At 41.0% G+C, this 23,643-nt stretch overlaps 1 protein-coding gene across 11 annotated transcripts in view; it reads right to left on the bottom strand.

The window, feature by feature from the left end:
* LOC109629516 (microtubule-associated protein 4) overlaps positions 1-23,643 on the bottom strand; it is a 94,450-nt gene that overhangs the window by 32,282 nt on the left and 38,525 nt on the right. For 9 of the 11 annotated variants that reach the window (XM_069511988.1, XM_069511991.1, XM_069511992.1 and 6 more), the window contains exons 3-6: positions 19,766-19,879; positions 19,124-19,210; positions 18,471-18,659; positions 13,531-15,006 (exon numbers count right to left, since the gene is read on the bottom strand). In XM_069511988.1, coding sequence (XP_069368089.1) covers positions 13,531-15,006; positions 18,471-18,659; positions 19,124-19,210; positions 19,766-19,879 — 1,866 coding nt within the window. Of the gene's footprint in view, positions 1-13,530; positions 15,007-18,470; positions 18,660-19,123; positions 19,211-19,765; positions 19,880-20,108; positions 20,227-23,643 lie in introns of those variants that run through there. The other 2 variants (XM_069511994.1, XM_069511999.1) reach the window with 2 other exon arrangements.

Genomic DNA, 23,643 nt, shown 5'->3' with positions numbered 1-23,643 from the left:
TGTTGTACAGAACTGACACCAGAGTCCGATGGGGACAATACAGACAGACAGACAGACACACACACACACACAGTCCACCAAATAGATGACCTCACCCTGTCTGACATGGTTGGCTGGCAAAGACACAAACACAGACACACACACACACACACAATACAAAGTGTTGCATAATCCCAGTGGACGACAGACTGGAAGACTGTGCCTAATAACCCGTGCAGGCCATTATGAGGGCAAACAGAAAAAAACTAAATCATTAAAGGGCAACTTTTTACCTTTAAAGAATGTTATTTATTTTGGACCAAAAGAGAGAAAACTGCCTGGTTTTCACAATATAGTGTGATTTCCAAAACTGTAAAAACTATATCACAAAAAGTATGAATTTCCCATAGTGCAAATTACTTACATCAAGGGACATGGTTCCTTTGCTTGAAACTGTAACTCAGGTCTGTTAAATTCATTAGTTAATAGACCTGTGCTAGAATTTTTTTTAAAGATTTGAAGTTAGTAATAAACCAAATTGAAATTTAGACCTGGTGATGGAGCTACAAAAGTCAGGAGATAAACATAATATTTAAGATGCATCATTTGGAGGCCACAAATATCTTGACAAGATATTTTATATTTTATTATATAAAAGATATATTTTATGTTCATCCATCACGTAGATGTTTAGGTATTCAATTTGATAAGTGTAAAGTCTTTCCTGTTGGTTGCATTAGAGTAGCGTCATGGGATTTTAAAAGTCAAAAAAGTGAATCTGCACAAATTTCAATTCATCCACTAGTTGCTGAGATTTTTCAGGCTGGACCAAAGCTGAGTACCGACCAAATTGACACAGCCAATCTCCAAGACCACACACTGCTAGCATGACTGAAACACAACAACATGTGTGATGAGTGTGTTAGGGGGGGAAACACAAACCGTAATGTATGCGGTTTCTCTGGAGCTGCTGACGGCTTGTTCCAGTGAATGGGTTTAATTGTTGCTGCTTGAAACCTATTAATGATTCATTGGATGGTGATGTTTCAGTTTATTAACCGAGTCTGTGCTATTATTGCAGTGCTGGTTGGAAAATTGTTTTAGCTTCAGAGTTAACAGTAAACATCACATCTGCTTTGTGTCAAACGGACAGAGCCCAGTCCTGTTTGGGCCTATGAAACCCAGATATGGAAAAACGACCATGCTACAGCTCCATCCCCCGTTCTCTACTGTACATCTCTGTTGCTCTACATCACAGGTGCGTAATGACCATTTGTATCCAGGATATTTGGGCTTTATCTTTAAATAGCAGAGAAAGTGGAGTGATGTCCTTTCTTTAAGTACAGTACATGGAGGAAATGCCAAAAACCAATCAAAACATGTAATGTATATATATTAAGACTCATAGTAATAGTTGATGGTTATTTATATATGTGATGTAACCAGTTGTATTTCAATACCTTTATTTATGTCACAAACACAATCTGTGTTTCATTGTTTATATCAGCCAACCCGGTTGTCTTGTCTTGTCTACCAGCTGTCATCCTGTATCAGTGTAAAATGTGTAATCAACACATGCTGTACATTCCCACGCAGAATATGCGCGAGTTGTGGTATTTCTGAAATTTGAGAAATTCCTTTGCTGTTACCTGAATACAGACAGGGCAGGAGGAAGAGGTGATGATCATAGGTGTAAGGGTGTTGGTGGGGAGCGGTCGGCGTCGGGGAAGTGGTGGAGAGACAAATTATGGAGGGAGACAGACAGTCTTTTAGTGAAGTCTATTTATAGCTCGATTGCATCTCCTTGGCAGCCTTCCTTACCATCCTCGCAAAGCATCGAGGAAGACCCTCTTCCCTTTTGTCGCCAAAGCAACCGCCTCCTGTTGCTATGGTAACTGGTTCCTCATCAGTGTGCCGGCTCTAGCCACATGTGGGGTTGGGGGAAATGGTTTGGGGCATGTTTGATGGTGGTGGTGGGGGTTTTGTCTGAAGAATCATGGGCTGATGGAGGGAGGGTGGATGGCAACAGTGAAAGCCAACAGATTGTGTGTGAGTGTGTGTTTGTGTGTGTGTGTGTGTGTGTGTGAATGAGGAAGGGTGAGGGTTATTCACATCTAGCATACCCCAGGGATGGCATATCACAATGCTAATGTACTCTGTGTCTTGCCACAGGTCAAATAATTCACTTCAGTCAGTGGCATCTTTGTATTAATCACATACATCAAGTAAGAAAGTCCGATGATGAAGGGATGAATGAGGGATGAATATAAAGATCTATGCTTCTCTCAAATATACCACAGACAAATACACATGCCTATACAGTACATTTGTGCTGGCACTGATCTCAAGATGTGATTTAGTTCATTTAAATCACTATGAATATTTTAATTACGCTATCCCATACAGCTATGCATGGCCTGTCAGTAGCTGATGCTTCACTTGTTCTTTAACGATCACTCTGAGCATAGAGCAGACAGAAACTGAAAGTCTGCTCAGTAGTTCATCTGCACAGTTTGTGATGACAACACATTGGCTTCTAGCTACTGTTAATATCTCACCTTGTATTGTTTCATTTGGTGAGACGATTATTTTTCTAGTATGAACACTATACCAGCTGTGGATGTGGCTATCCTCTGCACCCCTGCTGGTTGTTCATGAACCATATAGGATGTCTATATATCAAATTAGACCTGAACAGTAGCTGTTGAATTTTTTGATGATCAAAATATCGACAAGTTGAGTTATAACTTCAACTAAACATGAGTTATGAAAGCTGTGTGGATTTCACTTCAGTCAATCATCTCACATCCTGTCTGTGTTTCCATCTACCACTAATACCATGTAATTCATTCATTCATCCATTATTATATAATGCTTGTCCTTTGAGATCCCAGCTAACATTGAGCGAGAGGCGGGGACTGATCGTTAGCCCATTACATAGAGACAAACAGCCACCCTCACATTCACACTTTGGGGAAGTTAAGAGTCTCCAGTGAACCTAAGCTGCACATCATTGGTCTGTAGAGAAAACCAGAGTACCCAGAGAAAACCCAGAGCCAGAAGTACTGGCGCCATACCTTTTTTTCCCTCATCAGTTTATCCATCTGCTATTCATTGTCATGAAGCTTCGCTTTGCTTGCTGATAAAATGACTTCATTTGCCTAAACAGCCCATAACAGAGTGGGGAGAGAGTCTCATTCATATTTATTAATTAATGGCATAATAACCAGCAGCTCACTTATTCCCTGTGAAGCAGCTGCAATCGCCTGATCTAAGTTCATCATTCATAATAAATGAATCTGGCGCCTTCAGCTAATGTAGCCACAGCTGCTTCACCCGCTGACGTCTCCGTCTCAAAGACAAAACACAAAAAACCTCAGACCCTGCTGTGGTTACAGTGTCTGCCGTCACCACCGTGTCAAACTGTCCATTACATGTGACCTGTAAACACACAAAAAGCCATTCTACTGCTCCTTAAGCTTCATTTTCCCAGAGGACATTGAGGCTGTTGACCACGGGGAACCACAGCAGACAGAGCACTGGACCAGGCTCCTAAAACTAAAAGCTGATGGTACAAGGATCCACGCTAAGTGAAAGGAAAATAATCTAAATGAAAATGAGAGTGACATTTATATCTACGGCTGTAACTATTTTATTGGGATACCAACATATGAAGCACAGGAAGTATCTAAAATGTATTATTATAAGGTATAGCAAATAATGCAGTACAAAGAATTTAAAATGTCACCTGAGAGACATATAAAAGCATTGCCCTGCATTCTAAGCCTAGGTCTGGCACCAACAAATACAAAATAAAGGTCAGAGCATAACTTTACTTAAATTATAATTGCTATTGTATTATTAAAGGTTCACTGTGAAAAATGTAGTGGCATCGAGTGGTGGAATTGCATATTGCAGCCCATCTCCTCAAGCGAGTAGGTGAATCCACAGTTAGCAGGTAAAAAGAAACACAAAAGGCCCTCTTTAAAGCCAGTGGTTGTTTTGTCCATTCAGGGCCACTGTAGAGACATGGGAGCCTCCATTGAAGAGGAACTGCTCTAACAAAAACAACACAGCGATTCTTAGTTTCAGGTGATTATACACAAATGAAAACATCAGAGTGATATTGATTTTAGAGCCCACACACTTGTCCTTTAATAAGACTACAGGTTTGCAGCAATGATAGCAGCCCTGTGAGGCTATAATTAAGCACAGTGGTTTTTTTTAAGCGGAATAATTTTAGCATTTAAAAAGGAGAAACCACTTCAGCATCATGCAGGCATGCCGCACTTTGCTATCACCCCATCCTGCTCGCTCTTCTTCAGGCTGCTGGAAGATTATTCTCATTTGCAGCTCATTCCCTGCCCCACAGTATTTCTCTCTTCTCCTCCACTCACTACAATACAGCTTTCAATTTCTATTGAGCGTTCATTTCTATACTCACTGTAACACACATGCTTGGAATTTGAACTTCACAGAGCTCAGCGCAGAATGTGTGCGCCTTGATTGTCTGGTGCTTAGCTCACGCTGTTCTTTGACTGTAAATCTGTCTCCCTTCTCTCTCTTCATCTCTGTCTCTTGCTCCTTGTTGGTTTGAATATATTTCAAAGACTGTTACAGATATGCACCAGTGACCAGTCTTGTTTACTTGTTTTACATAATTTAGATGCTGAAAAAGGGAAACTTTGCTGTTTTTGACAACCTCCCACCGAGGTTTGTGCAGTGGAATCACTTATACTAAAACCCTATACCACAAAATCCCAAACAGTCTCATTCCTGCTCCCTCTGTTCCTACATTTGTAATGTTGCCCTGTTTGTGTTCATTAGTTCAGATGTCCATTGTGACAGATATACTGGACTTCCTACAATTTTTGCTGCACAATTGTCACTAGTGCAGTGCCCGTTCTAAACTTGCGGGTTTGGAATGGGCTGTTCTCTCGTCCTGTGTTAATGCTCAGCAGCTACTTCAGAATCATTTCTTGTCTTTAGTGAGTCCTCAAAGATTTCGACAACATACTGAATCATTTTTTATAGGTTTTATAGTTTATGTGTGCTGGACGTTGCGTGCAGAACTTTAATAACATCTATGGTGCAGAGTGAGGTTTTGGTTTATCCTCCCTGGTTCTTCTGCAATTAATTTTTTTTTTTTTCACAAAATGAAAATGAATTTGCTTCATTATTGTTCACATGTGTAAGTTTGAATTATTTAATGAACTGGTGTTATTTTTTCATACATTGCATGTTGGCTATATTTCAGATGTCTGTTAAGCAAATTTAAGCAAAAGTTAAGCAAGTTCAGAACTTTTAAAAATAAAGGCTTGTAAGTCTGCTCAGTATAAAGTATTAAAACAACAATCATTGTGCTTTTACTTTAAATGCAACTTGCTAAAGAGGAAGTGATTCAGTGTTTCTGATATGGTGAAATAAAATAATAAAAGGATCTGGTGGCAATTTTGACCTGTGATTTGACACAGTTAGCAACGACTGCTGTAGTTTAATCGAGGATGATTGTTCATCTCGGTCCATAGACTGGGCCACACTGCTCCACCCCCTCTTACTGCTACAGAGCGCTGGTTATCTCTTTTTTTTTTTATCTCAATTTTAAACATACCTCATGTCCAAATCTACTATCCACTGCACTTCCCTGGGCCATTAACAATACACATGCAAAGCCGATCAAATGAAATGTTTGCGAGATGCGTATTCAACATATATATTTATACATCATTTTTAGCATTTGTAGGTAGATGTTGTTGTTTATGTCCGTGTCCTAGTTTTGTATATGCCCATCAGTAAGTGCCTTGTCAGTGTAGTGTCTCATTAAGTCCAGCATCTGTTGCTGTTTCTATGGCAACAACAACTGATCCTTAGCCTCTATAGCAACCCCTCCTCCCAGTTTCTTCTCCTCCTCTTGTCCCTCCCCCAAAAGCACTTTGTGTCTCTGTCTTTCAACCAAAAGTTGAAAATAACAATTTGACCTGATCAAAAGTTTATAAAGAAAGTCTTTCACACATCAACCGATTGTTAAGTTAGAAAGATGACAAGCAAAGCTCCTGTGTGACTGTTTCATAGCGATACACTCAGGTTAGATGGACAAATGAATGTTTAAAAAGTACTTTCCAGACATGGACGCTGTGCACAGTGCCTGCCCATCTGTGTGTCGAGATTCTGTCAGAGTCCTTCATCAATTCAAAGCAGAAACAACTGATGCAATACTTTACTTTACTTTATCCAATCTCAAAAATGACTGACTTTCACAACTAACGCATTATAAGTACTCCAGCATATAAATGTATACAAGAGCTTACATACAGATGCCAAGTGAAAGACAAGAAAATAATAAAACTATGGGTTTGGTAAAACTGGGAAAGCTAGCAACAGCAGGCTACACTTTGAAAATGTGCAATCGATTCATCCCAACCCCTCCCACTGGCCCTCTTGTCAAAGCTACGCACCCAAAACAAATGAACACACACTGACTGACAACTGCTAGAAGCCGACTTCACTGTGACTCGCTCATTTTCTGTGACTCTCAAATTTATGGCTATAATCTCTGCTTGAGCAGTGTATGAGAGCACAGTGGCGGACGGATACACTGCACGAGCAATCTTTTCATTCAAATAATTTCATTGAGACCAAGTGAAATGATTGGTCATGTTTGTTACCTTTGAGGGCCTAACCCTAACCCTATCTGATGACTATATTTATTTATTTATTTATTTATTGGTGGCTATCAGGATGTGAGGAGGATTTCAACAAATAAGATAAAGTGTGTTTCAGAAACAACTTATCTTCCTATACCTTTAACCCTAACCCAAACCCTAGCCCATCTCTGTAAAGTGTTGGGCACAGATTCAGTGCTCTCCATAGATTCCAAGTCTCTGAACACTGGAGGAATGAACACATTTTACGTAAATATTCACAAATTCCATATTTTGACACAAGTGCTTACAACAAATTACAAAATAGTTTGTCTCTGTGTTTCAAATAATCCAATCAAACGTCTAAAAACAATTTACTGTGAGTGTTTTCTGATATGTAGCCTCTGTGTTTAATGTTTACACATCTAACACTACTGAAGCACTACACTACTACTACATTACTTTCACAACAACATAAAACACACCCATTGCTCATTGGGTTATATGTATTACTTCCCATTCACTGCTGTGCACAACTGTGTGTTATCAGGGTAGAGACGAGGTCTGGCAGCAAATGTCAACAGTGTGCATACACACACTATTCCATCCCCTTGTGATTAGCCTGACTGACCTTGGTTAGGATGAGATAATAAAAAAATATTTGTACATCCAACCATCCAAAATATTTGCTGCTTGTCATACATTTAAATGCTTAACTAACAGCTGATGCTGTTAGTTATTTTGGTAAGGATTGTTTTTCTCCCAAAGGCATTTGACTGGTTTCAGAGCTGGTGATTGAAGACTATACAGTAGCAGTTTCATCGATTGTTCAGTACTCTTCAGAAAGCCTTTCTGTATTGAAAGAGCTAAATGTACTAAAAATAGCTGGTTGTGGAAAAGACTTTATCCTGCATTATACTCTAAACATTCAAAAATGACATCATGATTCTATACTGACAATAGCATTAATGTGTATTTCATGGAATATGATTGTATCTCAAAGTTCTGTATGTCTTATGGTAGCTCTGTCTACATACCCCTCTATTTACCTCTTTATAAGCATATCACTGTTTCATGCACATTCTTTATCTGCCTCCCTATCTACAAGGGTCTCTTAAGTAGTCTTACCTGTTTAAGTATGCCTGTCTCTCTCTCTCTTCCTGTCTTCATCTGCATCCATAAATCAGTTCCTGCCTAAACCTCCCAGTCGCTCAGTTTGTTTATCTCCTTGCTTTTCTGTCCTGTGTTTTTCTAAACAATCCGTTGCCTCAAATCTGTCTGTTCTTGTTGTTCTGTTTTTTTTGATATCTCTTGAGTCTGTCTGAAGTCTGTCTGCCTGGGGAGTGGCGAGGCTTCTGTTCTCCGAAACTTTAGTCCTAGGATCCATTTAAATTAATTTTCAATGTTACAAGCTAAATCTGCAAAAGAGAACCTTAATAAGACTCACATATACACAAATACAGAATATACCTCAGATAAACGGATAGTAACATTCAAAAAAACAAATAAGCCATAAGATTAAAGGGCACATACCCGGAACCTACCTATAGCACTGATGATACCATATTTTTTTTTAATATGCTTCACATTAGGGAACAAAACAATTGTTTTCTAATTCTCTGCAAAGATGATATTTTGGTATTAGCTTGGCAGGACACTGAAAATACACTGTACAGTATGGCCCTGCCTGTTTACTCACCTGCTGCCAAAGCAAATCTTATCTCTGCTCTACTTAACTGGGAATCAGGTCAATGCTTTTTTACAGAAGAAAAGTTTTTAAAGAGTACAGGAAAGATAAATAAGGGTCTGCAATTGTAAACTTGTATTAATCAAACGTGTGATGAAGGGGTGGTCTTATCCAACATTTCAGAAATAATAATAATGCAATAAAGTGTAATAGAAAAGGAGTAGTGTTCCCTTTCTGTGTATAAATAACTGTTGTGATGGGTCATGTGAATGTTCCCTCTGATAGACCTTCAGCACCATGGACAGAGTCTTTTTAATAATTGTTATGTAATGTAAATATATCGTCTACAATCATGGCAGAAACTGCATGTTGATGTCCTGTATTATAGTATAGCATTGCTTTTATTATTCTGTAAGTGTATTGTGATTTTTGCTCACAGATCCAACCAAAGAAAATCAAACTATGGATGGTTCAGACAGAAAAAACATAATCTATGTCTTTCCAGACTCTTATAACAAGTGTTATGAAAACTAGAATAAATGTATTAACACATGTTAAGTGTATGTGACCATGATTTGTATGGATGCTTGAGTTAAAATTAAAAAAAACATGTTTGGGATAAAGTTAAAGTGACCATAAAAAATGTGACTTTAGACCACAAAATTTAAATCATTTGAATAAATTCCCTCCGGCCGTTCTTGAGATATTGAGAAAGCGAGATTTACACAGATGGACACAGATGGAAACCATTTGGGTCATAAATAAAGCTGATCTTTTGTTAAAGGCAGCTAAGTAACGTCATAACATAGCCATAATCTAATGATAATGCCAGGCTTTAAAATGATTGTCAGGCTGGTCAGAGGAGGGGGCCACATGTTCGTGTGCTGATGGTTTATATATGTGTGAACTTTGTGTGATGGAAATAGCTAACTGATTTAAATTGACAGGGAATGTGATTGTTTCCTGTGTTGAAATTTTGTATTGGGGGGGAAAAGGTCCTATATTATTATATTTACAGATGCTTACAATGTAGGACTCCACTCAACTCAAAAGTTTCCACTGACTGAGTTGATTCGCTGCCTTTTTAAAATGTCAATATTGAAATTGATCTTATGTGCAGCCTACACAGCTGGCATGGGGCTATCTCTGTATGCGGTGAGAATTTGTTCCTGAAGCATCATTTGAACAAATAACTCAGAGTGACTCACACTCTCTCTCCAACAGTGAGCTGTTGGCTATTACAGTGGCACCAATGAGGCAAATCCCAACACATCCCCAAAGCCGTCAAAAGGCATTAGCTCATGGTCCCTGGTTCATGGAAGGGGCCATACTGTACAGATGTCCCTTATGGGCTACCATCTAACAGGCCGCATCCCAATGAAAGGAGCCTAAATAACAGCCAAAAGCACTGATACATTCTATTCACACTTGGCTGCATTTGAGGATTTGTTGTAGTCATAACTATGTAGTTAATGTGACCACCAAAGGCAAGATCCACCTATAAAATATAAAACAAAACATGTTATGCCCCTGTTTTGCCTAACAGCACTTTGACGTGAGAGACAAAGAGAACAGACCCTAACCCTAAGGAGTGGGGAACAGCATGTGGTGGGTGTGTTAGTGTTCTTGTATGTGTGCACGACCCACAGCCAGTGAAGGAGCTGCTGTGTCACAACCAAAACGTCTCTTAACCATTACACTAATAACTGCAATGGCACATTATCACAAGGTGGCTATGTTGTGTGTTCCAAGCATGAAACTGTCCTGCGTTACTGCAGCTGTAAGTCACTTTGCATATGGAATTATGCAATCACGTGATAGATGGTATTGAATATTCATGTGTACATTTCTATGTCTGAACACATGTGGGTGACGATGCATTCTATAAAAAGAGGTGTGGAGTTGTGGTGTACAGTCAGACGGAAACACTCTGGGGTTTTCTATTAATAGCCCAGCCTCTAGGTAAGAAGGTACAGAAAAATCCACTTTAAACCCTCTGCAGTTCAGGCTGGTTGGACTTTTAGATGTAAAATAATAGATTTGAAAAGACCGAACTATGAATTAGAATTTTTCATATTTCCTTCAGTTAACAGCCTCCAAGCTCTTTCCATGTCACAATGTAGATACAGAGGATCTACCAGCACACAGTTGAATGCTCACTTTTTGCACACCCCACTCGTCTTCTGCCACCGGTTTTTCTATCAATATTTTTCAGTATTTCAAACACAAGCCTACCAAAAGTTTACATCATCCTCCATCTTCAGCCACACTTCTACCTTTCATTTTTTTACTCCTATTTTTTTACATTTCTTTCACATCCATCCCCTCTTAGCAGCTTTCTTTCACCTCTGCATATCCCTCAATCTGTCCCACAAGTCTGTCACAGAATCCTTTTCTCACTTTCTCCTTTGCGTCTCTCTCCTGTGGTGCACAAACGATATTTCTTCTTATCTCTGTACTCCTCTTTTACGTCCTTAGGTTTCTCTCAAAATTGATGAAAACCCTTTTTTTTTATTCCTCACTCCAGGTTTATTGTGTTTCAGCAGTATTTACCTCACTCTTTACTCTATACTCCCCTCTCTGTGACCTTCTTAATTCTCTCCTCTTGTTTTTTTTCTATGTGCTCCACATGCCTTCTTATCTTTTGTACAAGGCTTAAATATCACTCTGGGTGACAAAGACCCACCCTCGACACTGACAAAGGGTCTCATTACACAAAGGGCAAACAGAGCCAGCTGCATTCAGCATTCTGTGTTCTTGTTCTCTCTTTAAGAAGAACATACAGCCACACAAGCACAGATATATGCTCCAAACAATGCACACAAAATATAGAGCCTTCATGGAAATCAAATCAGACAGTTAATGGTGTCTTACATAGTGATGTTTCCTATTTTGCTGCAACAGGCACAGAAACATGCACTGACAGCAAATGCACACGTGCATAAGAGACACACATCACTGAAAGATGTGCACATTGACAAAAGACAAAACTGCTCAAAACAGCAGTTAAAACTCAGCCCAACCAGCATAAATAACCCTATTCAGATATGTTCATCCACAAAGCTGCAATACATTTGTATCAATGTGACTCAGAAGTGGCAGATATATACTAACACGAGCCCCTGTGTGGAAGGAAGTAGGGGGCATTGATCAAAGCTGCCTAATAGCCAGGTTCAACACTGCTGTTCCTGTGGTGAGCCGAAGGCTGGCTCAGTCCTCATTACAGCCTCCAATGGGAGGCAGAGACAGGAAGTTCTGACAGGAAGGACAAGGATATGAATCCTCTGGATCTGTGCATCTCCATAAATCAGCAGTACACACAAAACACGTCATGTCCTCTGGAAAAAGGCCAAAGACACATATGCATGCAGACACACAAACAAGCACTTGGAAGTATTGACACATATGTGTAGAAACTATAATAGTCACATGGATGCATCACTGCACATGAACATATAACATATACAGGTGACGTCCACATTCCCACTCACACACACATAAGCACAAGTGTAAACCTATTCCATTTTAGCTTCCATGTCTGGCTGTAGTAAACATTGTTATGTCTAAGTCTGCTGAAAACAAATCCCCTCCACATTAAAACAAGAGCTGGACAGGAAGTCGATCAACTGCTCCATTTTCACAAACCTTCACTTGAATATTAACTCTGATTTCCATCATTTAACTCACACTGATCTATTTAAAACTGCTGGGAGGATTGTCATTCCCAGTTCAGCTGAAACCTCCTTACTGAGTTGCACTGCTACAAATTAATTCTCCATTAAAAGAAGACTGCTTTATGGAGAACCAGACAACAACTTATTTAGTTTCTACTAGTTTAACAGCTTTGTCTGACTTACATCAGTTAATGCAATATATGTAAATGGATGCTACCTTGAAAAATTGTAGAGGTATCTTAATTATGTTCCTAAACCACTTCAAAAGTTATAGTTTTGGACCAAAAAATTCTAGCACCCTACGCCATAACACTACTTTGGCTTTGATACACATGTTATATTTGATGTTATATTATAATTATTCTTCAGTCAGTACCTGAAGCTCGTTATCTTAGATAGGGTTATGTATCACATCAGAAAAGGAGCAAACTGCTCCACTGCATATCACGAGTTTGAAGAATCCAAAACAGAATCATCTTCAAATTGCTTTTAACACCAAAAAGACATTCTGAAGAACCTACTGCCTTTTGAGAGGGAGCAGGTGGCCCTCTTGAAATCGAGAGCCTATACTGAATATGAATTACTTAACACTTAGAATGGCATGAAAGCACTTGATACTGTGCCCGCATCTCATTTCTGTTCTTAGCAACTGTCCCCTTGTTGCTGAATTGTGCAGTCAACAAGCTCCCAACTGCTTGTGTCTTGCATCGATCATTGTGGAATCATACCAGAATCTCAATAATGAGGCATGAACAAAACACAAAGGATTTAAAGGAGGACTCACCTATGTTGCAGAAGCAGCAAGGCAGGAATCATCGCAGAACATGGAAAGTAAAATCAACGAAAACAGAAAATTACGATTTGAAATGTTAAAAGTAATTCTCAGGAGACACAGCAGGATGTAAACTGTTGATGCGTAACAGCGAGGGTGAGTTAACATGACAACAACATAGCCCTCGGAAGTTTTGTCTAGAGGAAGTTGTAAAGAGACAGGCAGCTAGTGAGGAAACCCGCGTTAATTGGACACAGAAGAAGACAGAGTGACACCTCACACCTGGATGCAAAGAAACTAGAGCACGACTACAGTGTTAACACATACACTTGGACAGAAGAGAAACAGAGAAGGTAGGATTTCATGTGGTGAAGATGCCTAGGGGTGTCGCTAAAGAGAGAAAGACTCCGTGATTGGTTAGTTGTAGCACACCTGTCAACAGCAACTCGGTTAATCGTGAGAACATCCCAGCAGTGAATCGTGGGGAACCAAAGCTAAAGGTCAAGCCAATGCAAAACCCCAGTTGGTCATCACTTGAGTCCATGCGTACGTTAGTCACTCAGAAACACACCATATTAAACACGCCAAAAAGCCCCAGCCAAGACAAACGTGTCCATGCAAGGGACAATAAATAAGGGTCTAATCATCTACCTAATCTCTAATGAATTTCAAAAATCTAAACTACTCAAGCTGGATAGAAAGATCATGCATGATGTATTTTTCTTTTAGTTACTCTATCTTTAACTTCTAGGTTGTCCTGGGTTGACTGCAACCAACCTTCAATGGTGGGGGCAGGTGGAGGGACCACAGCTGGCTCCTCCATGGGGTCAGCAAAGCTGGGAAAGAAGGGCTTAGCTGCAGGGTTAAGACCAGATCCTGGAACTCCCAGAGGGTTGACCGGTGGAGGGGAAGAGGGGCTGCCGACAGGGGATGCCTGCAGAGGGAGCTTCTTCGCTCCTGGCGAGGTGGGACTCTTCACTGAGGATGAGGATGATGAAGAACGAGACTTCTTGGATTGTTTTTGGGATGATGTTTCATCCTTCGGCTCTTTCTGTTGGAATTCCTGTGCTGTGGTTTTGGGGGAGCGGAGGGGTGCTGGGCTTAGGGTGTTAAAGGACAAGCCTAAGCGCAGAGGAGGACCTGAAGTGCTCATATCACTGAAGTCAAAAATCTCACTGTTGCTGCTAATCTGCGAGTCGTTCAGGACCCATGACGCATCTGACGGTGAAAGAGGTGGAGCTGAGGCCAACACCTCACCCTTGGGAAAAACCCCAGGACTTGACTCCGAGGCAGGGCTGAAGGCCGAGGTGTCTCCCTCAGGCATGACTTGCATACAAGACTCCTGGAGGGAACTGGTGTTGCCAAACATCCCGCTGTCAACCATGTCACTCACTTCAAGGTCTGGAGAGTAAGATGGAGAAAAGGCCTGGCTGTCGTTGCCCAAACTGGCATTCTCAGTTTCCATCAAGAGATCAACTTCATCACCAAAGTGAGGAGACATGGGAGAGGAACCAAGTGTTGCATTGTTGGCAGTTGAGGGCATGGTGAACGGAGCTGCTGTGGCTTTGAGCTCGCTGTTCAGGACCAGTGGACCAACGGGAGCACCTGTTAGGGAGAACAGGTCTTCGGACAGGGGGGCAGGAACCAGACCTTCATCTGGGTAGACCTCCTTTTTCCAGGGACTGTGGCTGGTGTCCACTTCTGTAAATGAGGCCTCCAGGTTTGCTGGGGCTACACTCCCTAAATCCATCATCACCTCCTCTGTGACCTGAGAAGTTGCTGCAGACAAAGGAACAAATGGTTCTGCCGCCACTCCCCACTCCTCTGGAAGCTTCTTCCTGCTCTTCCCCTTCTTTCCTCGGCCTCCACTCTTCCCAATCTGCTCCTCCCAGCCGCCCTCTCCTCTCTCCCGCCTTGGGCCAATTCTCTGGAAGAACTCCTCTGTTGGGGGAGTGTTTTCTCCCAGTGCTTGCATCTCAGGGTGACCCCTGCTCTCCAGGTTTTCGTAAGATCCCTCGTCTTTCTGTCGCCTTTTCTTCTTCTTTTTCTGTTTTCGGTCCGACCCCTCTCCATCCCTTTCATCACCTCCTGCATAGGCAGTGCTCTCTCTGCTAGGCCAACTGTCGGGTGGGTCATCAGGGCTGGCTGCAAGATGGCTTGCATGGCGACTGATCATCGTATTTACGCTGGGAGAGAAAGGGAGGTCTGAAGACAGGCAGCCAGCCTGGTCAACCCAGCTGTCGCCTAAGGCACCTTGTTGTGGGTGAAGAGGGGAGAGTTTAAAGTTGGGGGGGGGTTGATTGAGCATATGAATTGGTTCCCTTAGTCTAGATCAAACAGAAAGTAACTGTAACAAAAGTAACAAAACATTCGTATAAAATAACGTAAACAGTGTCATCTAGTATCGTGTCCACTTAACATGGACACAGAGACAAACAAAAATACTGCTTCATGGAAGAAAGGAGGTCAATTAGGCAACAATGCTGCAACTAAAACAGTGTTTTTGGTTTAAGGACATTACATCACAAAGCTTAGGTCTGAAGGCCAGCAATGGCAAACAGCAGATGTCAGGGTGAATTTATTCTAAATGGAAGAAGGTAATCAAGGGAGAAGAGGCAGATGACAGGGAAACAATTGGAGGAAGAATGGCCCTCTGTATCAAAGTTGGTTTTATACTTTGGCCCAGTTTGGCCAAACACAAACAAGCACACGGAAACACACACAAGCACACACACACATATACATACAAAGCTAAAGTGGAGCAACTGTCAGACCCCTCACAGAACTGTGGCTCTCAAGAGGGTAATATTTCATTTGAACAAATCCTTGACAGAACAATGCTCGCTCAACATATACATCCTAGAAGCAGGAAATGCCCAGTGAAAGAGAATCCCTTAAATGTTGTGTCGCAATCTCATTAGGTTTGGGGGAGCAGCAAATATCAGCCATCCTGCTACATGTGCATATTGTGCTGTTACTGCATAATTTCAACAATGAATTAGAAAACAGCACAGGAATAGATTCATATCCTTCTGTGATTACATTAAATTAGATGCTGGACTAAAGCCAGGGTTTTATTTAATCTAGATATTATTATTATCTATCAAATGAGAAATGCAGTTGTTTTAGTTTGAGTCTTGCCAGATAAAACTTTACAATAAAATGCCGGCTGTTCCAAAAAATGAACAGGTGAAAACAGTGCAAGTAATACTCAAATCAGTATAACACTATAGCCCACCATGTAAATACTGATACTGCATATAAATGTTTTGATGGGCAACTTTATGGCCCAAGAATGGGCTGTACATTTTGTTCACAGCTCTTGCATGCAGTCAGATATGCTGCATGTGATAAAGGTATTTTACATTTACAAAATTGTAGAGGTATTTTATTTCAGCACGGTGGTTTTACCCAATCTGCTGATCAGCCACTGGCGATTCTAGAATAATTCTAGAAGTTAAGAAAAGGGATTAAAGATGGATGTCTACAGAGCAGGATTTAAAATATAAGCGAACTTGGCAGCTACTTTTTCTTAGGCTGGGAATTTCATAGACCTAACATGAAATCTATTTATATGATGTGTCCAAATGACACCTGTGAGTGGAAAGCTAAACCAGTGACTGAGGGAAGGTCAAAAATCTATGTCAATTAATTGTTACTGCACTTTGATGGAGATAAATTAGAATTAGTAGAATTATCAGATCAGCACAGGATATTTTCATTCTTCCTGTCGTCTCTGTTTCTGCTCTTATCACTGGTTGTGGAAGCTATTCAGATTATTAATATGCCAAAAAAATGCAATATATTGTAATTATGTTCTTATCAGAGTTACTGTCCTGTTTAACAGTGTAGTACACACACACACACACACACACACACACACACACACAAATCAGTTAAAAGGTGTCTCCATTTTCCTTTTTGCCTTCACTGCTTGTTCCAAATTAATTCAAAAAGTTTGTGAATGAATCATCTCTGTCTGCTGCAGAGCAGGTCGAGCTGCGACTCCGTTCTCTGTGCTCAGTTGTTATAATTCAAACCTTGCTGTTGTTTGGTCAATGCAAAAACAAATACAACTCCAGTTCAAACTGCAAATGTGAGCTATGATCAATCCAATTCTCTTTTTTTGCACCATTTTATAGTCATTGTTTTTCATAAAATTAAATTGTATTCGCTTTAGTATTGCATGTTGGCTATCTTGGAGGTGTGTTAAGCAAACCATCACAAAATATCAGACCCAGGTTTTTGACTTCTCTAAATAAATGCTCTGTAATTCAGCTCGATATAAAGGACAGCAGAACCGGGATGAAGGTCGAAGGTCGTCAACTTGTCTATCTGTGCGCTGCCCCACTCCCAATGATGCTAGTGTCCAAATTGCATCAAGTATGAAACTGAGCTTCCTCCAGTCCATTAAGAAAACACGTGCTAAGCCAATAATATAAATATTTCACAAGATACGTGTTCCACATTCAGGCATGACAGACTGACATTTGTGGAATTATTTAGTAGACTCTCTGTGGCTCTGATCTTTTTTACCTGAATGATCAGCCCGTTCAGCAGTTTTCCAAACTCCACTGATCGTGATTAGTTTATTATTATTATTATAACATACAGTGCACCTACATGGACACATCTATTTTCACTATTCATTATTCTACTCACTAAGTATAATTGGGTTTGTCCTGTAATTTGTCACAAGGCTGCATATTTTTGGACTCAGCTCAGGGTTATGTGGTGCTGAGCGAAAGTCTAACATCCTAGTATTCACCAGAGGAAGATGCAACACCTCTGTGCCTGCACGTCGAAAAAAAAAAAGCAGGGCCAAAATATCAGAGGGTTCTTCCACCTGCTGTGTAGCAAGGAACCATGGGGGCTGAGCTGCTGTGATGCTTTGTGCGTGGTTCCACTGGCCACACGGGATGCTAGCACAGCTCTACTTGGTGCCACAAGCCACAGCATGGTGACAGCTATGACTTCACGCCAACTAGGCTCAGACATGCATTGAACTGGAGAGGAGCCCTATGGGGGCGAAGGGAGGCCACTGGTGGGTGAGATGCTGGTGAGTGAACATTGAGAGACAAAGACAGCCTCTCTATGTACGTGCACACTCACACACAGCCTCAACACATGTATACAGTATATGTCTTCAAGCTATTAGATGATGGCACACCCCCTATATATGTCAGCATCAGATGTGCAATGACCTTGAGCTGAATCCACATTGGAGATGGCGTGTGTGTTGAAGAAGCTATAGAACAGCAAAGACAGACAGCTGATCTGAATACTGCACCCCTCTGTGGAATGAGCCAGGCAGTGCAGCACACTCATGTACCTATATGATCATGTAGATTGTACAATATATAGAAAAAACATCTCTTGATTGTCGCTGATTTAAAAATGCAGCCAGCGGATAAAATAATGATTCAAAGGTTCGCTAGTTGAAGTACCACTGTGAACAATGCTTTGAAATTGGGTCATTATCATTGCAATGATTACTAGTTATTAAATGTGATTTAAAATATTTCTGCATATTTCATGTGTCGAGTTGTCGCTCATACTAAAACATTACATTGTAGATCATGTATATATTTCTGATAAAGCTCAAAAAGATTATGTAACAGTTTCCTATAAGTAGAGCATGGTTGAAGAAGACCAGTTTACTTTGAACGAGATGCACTTCTGTCTGTGGCATGTGAGCTAATCTGCACGTGTCGTACCTGCTGACAGGTCTGCAGGGCTGCGAGGAACCTGGGGTTCAGGCAGCATGGGGCCGTGCTCTTTAGGGGCCTCTAACCCTGCTGGGGGTGTGGCGTGCTGGGGCTCTGCTATACTTGGGGGCCTGTCTGCTTGGAGAGTTGCAGCTCCTACCTCCACATTGACCCCCATCCCTCCAGGTTGGGTGAAACCTAAGGAACAACAGCAGATTCACTTAGCTTTGCAGTAATGTTACTGTTGTCGAAGGTACATCAAGAATAATGCAATATGTGCAGCCCAGTCTTACAGAATAATCTTACTGAAGCAAGATGGTGTGTGCATGCAAATAAATATGGTGAACAACAAAACAATATTTATTTATTTTTGAATTAAGGTAAAGACAAAAATTGCATCACCAGCCAAATTTGTTACAATTTTATTCAAACGTGCGTATGCTCCTTGAGGCCAAAACAATTTTTAAGTTTCAGTCATGAAAAAGCTGTAAAAAATTGAGCTAAGGAAGCCAAATGCACCTTTTCTCTGAATTTGAAAAAATATATTACTATTGCTAAATAAAAATGTTGAAAACTCAGATGCCACGTTCATGTTAGAGGCCAGTGGTTTAGCTGTTATTACCAGTATGGAGGCAGTTTGAGGAAAATAATGCAAGCTATACCTGAGAAAGCTCCCATCAGGCCAGTATCCATCATTTGGGCAGGGCTGCTCTGAGAGTCCAGAGGATCTAAATAACCCGCCATGGAGGCTGACAGGAGGGAGGCAAAGAACAACGGGTGGGAGGCACGGGGAAAAGAGAAGGACAAGAGGAGTACAAAAGAAAGAGATAGAATTGTCAGAAAAATGGTGGGTCGGGGATGGACAGATGGATGAAGTGGTAAATAGAGGACAAGAAGAGAAGGAATAGATGAGGTGGTGGGCATTAATAATTTAGATTTGGTGGACAAAACAGGAGGGTAAAAAGGCGATCAAGCATTAAAATCAAATGCAGAATGTTTGTTTTTGTTGACGATCCATGTGTAATATTATTCAGTACAGTACTGCACAAAGAGAAAAACAGAACTGTGCATCATTGCTTTACCATGTGATGAATAAATTAAATAAATATACTCTGTTTATACAAATATTACTGTATTTTCATACCTTTTGTCTGTTCCTTGTTTGTATAAAAAAAGTCTTTTAAGATGCCAAAGCACCAAAGTTATGCATTCATGGAATCAGTTGTTTAACTTCTCGTAAGGATATTTATTTCATTTCATTTCATACAAGTGTCGCTCTGTAGTTTTGCTCTCATCCTCCATACCTGATAAGAAATCTGTGGCCGAGGCCTGCTTCTGGTCAAGTGAGAGTGGCCGCACCTCTCCTTGAGGTTCTGGGCGTGACGCTGATATCTGTCCCCCAGAGGTCAGCTTACAACCTGTAGTGACAACAAGGATTATCCAACATGAGTTCCCCCTCCTTACTGGTGACGTGTCACTGTACAACCCCCATTTAATGACACGAGGCTATTAAGTATCACAGTCCGCTGAACACAAAAATGCACAAATAACTCCAAGGCATTAAAACAATTAAAAATCATAGTGGACACAATACACGTACGAAATACTCACATGGACCTGCACAAAAACATGCACCCGCTCTCTCACCTGACAAATTTCTCCCCAAGAGCAGACATCCGAGTCCCATGCAACTCAACATTCAGTGGTGTTTGCTATGTGCTGCTCTGTGCCTCTGTGACTCTGTCTGACTCTGTCTGTCTCCACTGCAGCCTCAGCTGGCTCTGAGCTACTAACACTGTGAACCCCCAGTCATACGCACTCACACACAATCCAAAACAAAGACACACACACACACACACAGGAATGCAATCACAGTCGGGGAGTCTGGGTTTTGGTATGACGTTTCTCTGTCTGTCTGGTTCAGGTCCCAGGCCCTGCTAGTTAGCGCCTCCCCTTGCAGCCCACTCCCACCCTCACTACTCCTGAAGTCACCTTTCAACTCTTGTGCCAGCCTCCAACCGGAGACCCCTGACTGAGGCTGGACTCCGTGACCTGATCTAATGTGGCTGGAGAAGCGAGAAAATAAAGATGAGGAGGGAAAGGCGGGAGAGGGTCAGGGTGAAGAGGAAGATGGTTGGACAATTTTAGGAAGCAGTTACAGGATAGCAAAGAACAAGAGAAAAGAGGGAAAGAGGATAACAAAATGGGGGAAGTAAGGAGGAAAATAGGGAGGGATGAATCAAGGACAGGAAAGACACAGGAAGAAAGTGAGGCAGAGGAGAGGAGGAAAAGAAGGAGGGAGGCACCAGTGGCAAACCTCTTCCAGCAGCATTCAGAGGGTGACAGTGAGACGAGCAGACAGGACACTACCCAAAGTCACAAACGCTTCCATATATCAGACACACACAGAGGCCATAGTGGGGTGAGCATGTCTGTCTCGACGGCACACAGAAAACACTCTGTCGGCAGGGTCACCGATTGATTCAAAAACACTAATGCAGCAGAGCTCGTCTGTCTGCCTGTCTCTCGCTCTGCTTTGTGAACAAACATTTGGGGACATTAACAGGGGATGTGTTGTGAGGCCAGGACAAACACACCCACATGCACTGAGCGTCTCCTGCTCTTCTTGGTTAAGTCAGTGAAGTGGAAGCTCGGCAGGAAACCAGATTCTCCTGCTGAGCTCGCCCGCTGTCCAAGGTGCTGAAATCAACCTGAGCCGCTTTGAAAAGGGTAGTCAGGGGAACTGGAATGAAAAACTTAAATATGCATCCATGTTTAAATTTTCAGCCCTAACTTAACCATGTGGATTGACCTGGGTAGTCAACAGTCTTATTTAAAGCTGTGACCAGAGGGTGTTTTATATCAGGGGAGGGAGGTTACACAAGTGCATATCCTCAAAGCTGGGAGCTGTCTGGTAGGTCCCAATCACTCAAAGAAAACATCTCTCGGGCAAAATCAGCAGTCAGATTAGGACACTCCACTGAGTCAACTGACTAGAGAGTAGATGCCTGATAACGTGGTACTTAAAGGGGAATAATGGTATTTTTCAACCTACATTTATACATGTGGATGTGTAAATAATTTTTTGGACTTTTAACCATCACCACCTCCATTTTCCTGCAGTTTGGATTTTACCTCTGACTGTGATGGCTTACTTGTTAGAGCTCATACAAACTAAGGATCTATATAATTACAAACCATTAACCATTTAATAATAAAGAGAGAGAGTGAGAGAGGCAACAAACAGAGAAGGGGCGAACTGCTGCACAGTCGAGAGTGAGACTTCTCGTTGAGCAAGATGTTGCCAGACTCTTAGCAAAAAAAAAACAAAATGATATTGTGGACTGTGGCAGTGACCCCATGAGATGGCAGAGTAGCCACTGCTGCTGTGTCACGGCTGACATTTATGTTTGCTGATATACACCGATAAAAAAACATTACAAAATATACCGAATAAACTATGCAGATTAATGTTATTAATGTTGACATTTCATGTTAAAAATAATTATTCTATTCATTCAAGTTCTATATTTGTGTTTTCCTTTTTATTTATAGTTATTCATGATAAAGTTCATGACTGAATTGTAAAATATCAAGTCTTAATTATATTTCTTTGTCACAGGGGTTTGATAAAGACATCCTTATGCATACAGTGCATTGGCCACAATATCGGCATCAGAAATTGTATTACTCCTTAATATCCGAATTCGCCACAGAATTCCATATCAGTCAGAATCTGAACAGTGATTTCGATCAATTGTTACCTTAACTTATTAGAATGACAAACCCCTCAGACCATAAGGTTCAACAACACCTTGATCAAAGCCCTTGATAGATGGGATTGAAGTTTTTACTTTCATTTTGTTGGAAAATCTGAGATATGGACTGTGAAGTAAGTCAAGACCGAAAAAAGAGAATCATGTTGGATTTATGCTCCACACACTGCACTGTGTTTAATGAACCAGCGCTGAACTGCTCAGCCTGAAAGGAGGAGGAAGACCAACAGCAATGCATCAAAAGGGAGTATGTGTGACCGTGTGTGTAGATTTTGGAACATGTTCCTATAAGAGTCGAGTCACTGTTCAACATTTTACATTTTAATTTGTACATGTATGTACAGTGTTTTACCGTGACAAGACCTGCTCCCTTTACCTGTGAGATCCATGTCCAGTGTGTGTTATGTAAAGCAACAACCAGATTTGCACGTAACGCAAAGTGCTTGAGATCGAATCTGTTACCAACATTAATGTTTTCCTCTCTTTTGTATGCTTATTACAATACCTCTCAACACTAGTATGGTTTTAAATGTCAAAATCACTTTACTCTAAAGTAAATAAATAACGGCTACAGTTTGAATGTATCTGAATGGATTTTCTTAATGAATACAACAAATAATGTGAAATCTGTAACTTTTGTTTTTTTCTCTCACGCAGTAAAAAATAGGTTGACGTATCAAGTATCAAGCTCCTGCTGTTTATTTGAATCATCCACTGCAAAATTGACTGCATTAACTAGCAATGTGTTGTTGATTATGATGTATGGAAGATACAAACATGGTGTGAGACAAACAACAACTGACTGCAATGAGCAAAGGATAACACTGAAATCTGAATGTAAGTGAGGATGTATGAACAATGCTGATGAGAGATTTTTGTTGAGCTGTTACACCAATGATCTGATGAAGAGGACACCAAACATACTTCTGGGTTAAAAATCTAATCCTGTGTTTACTGTGAACTAAATTTCCAAATTACGTAAGAGCTGCTGCTGCTGGGAGGTTGCTGACCTCAGTGTGAGGACGAGGTACTGCAAGACAGACTGGAGCAACTATGAGTCTGACGGATGGACTTTATCATCTCAGAGGCATGTGGGCGCGTACACACACACACACACACACACACACACAAAGTACACTCAAAGTACACTCAAAGTACACTCAAAGTACACACTCATACTCAGACAGGAACACACAGGCACACAGACACACACGCATAGAAAATGATGGCAGTCAACTACCACAAAGTCAGACACCAGGCTTAGTGGACAGTTGGCTGACCTGACAAATATGGACAAATATAGCCTAGGATGAACACACACATACAAACACATACTTCTTCTGATGCCAAATCCCCCTCATGCATGGACATGTTTAGGAAGTGGCACTGGAACATTGTGAGGTTTG

The sequence above is a fragment of the Paralichthys olivaceus genome, chromosome 17, assembly GCF_024713975.1.
Source record: "Paralichthys olivaceus isolate ysfri-2021 chromosome 17, ASM2471397v2, whole genome shotgun sequence".
Lineage (NCBI taxonomy): Eukaryota > Metazoa > Chordata > Actinopteri > Pleuronectiformes > Paralichthyidae > Paralichthys > Paralichthys olivaceus.
This window is presented reverse-complemented; position numbering and strand designations above follow the sequence as displayed.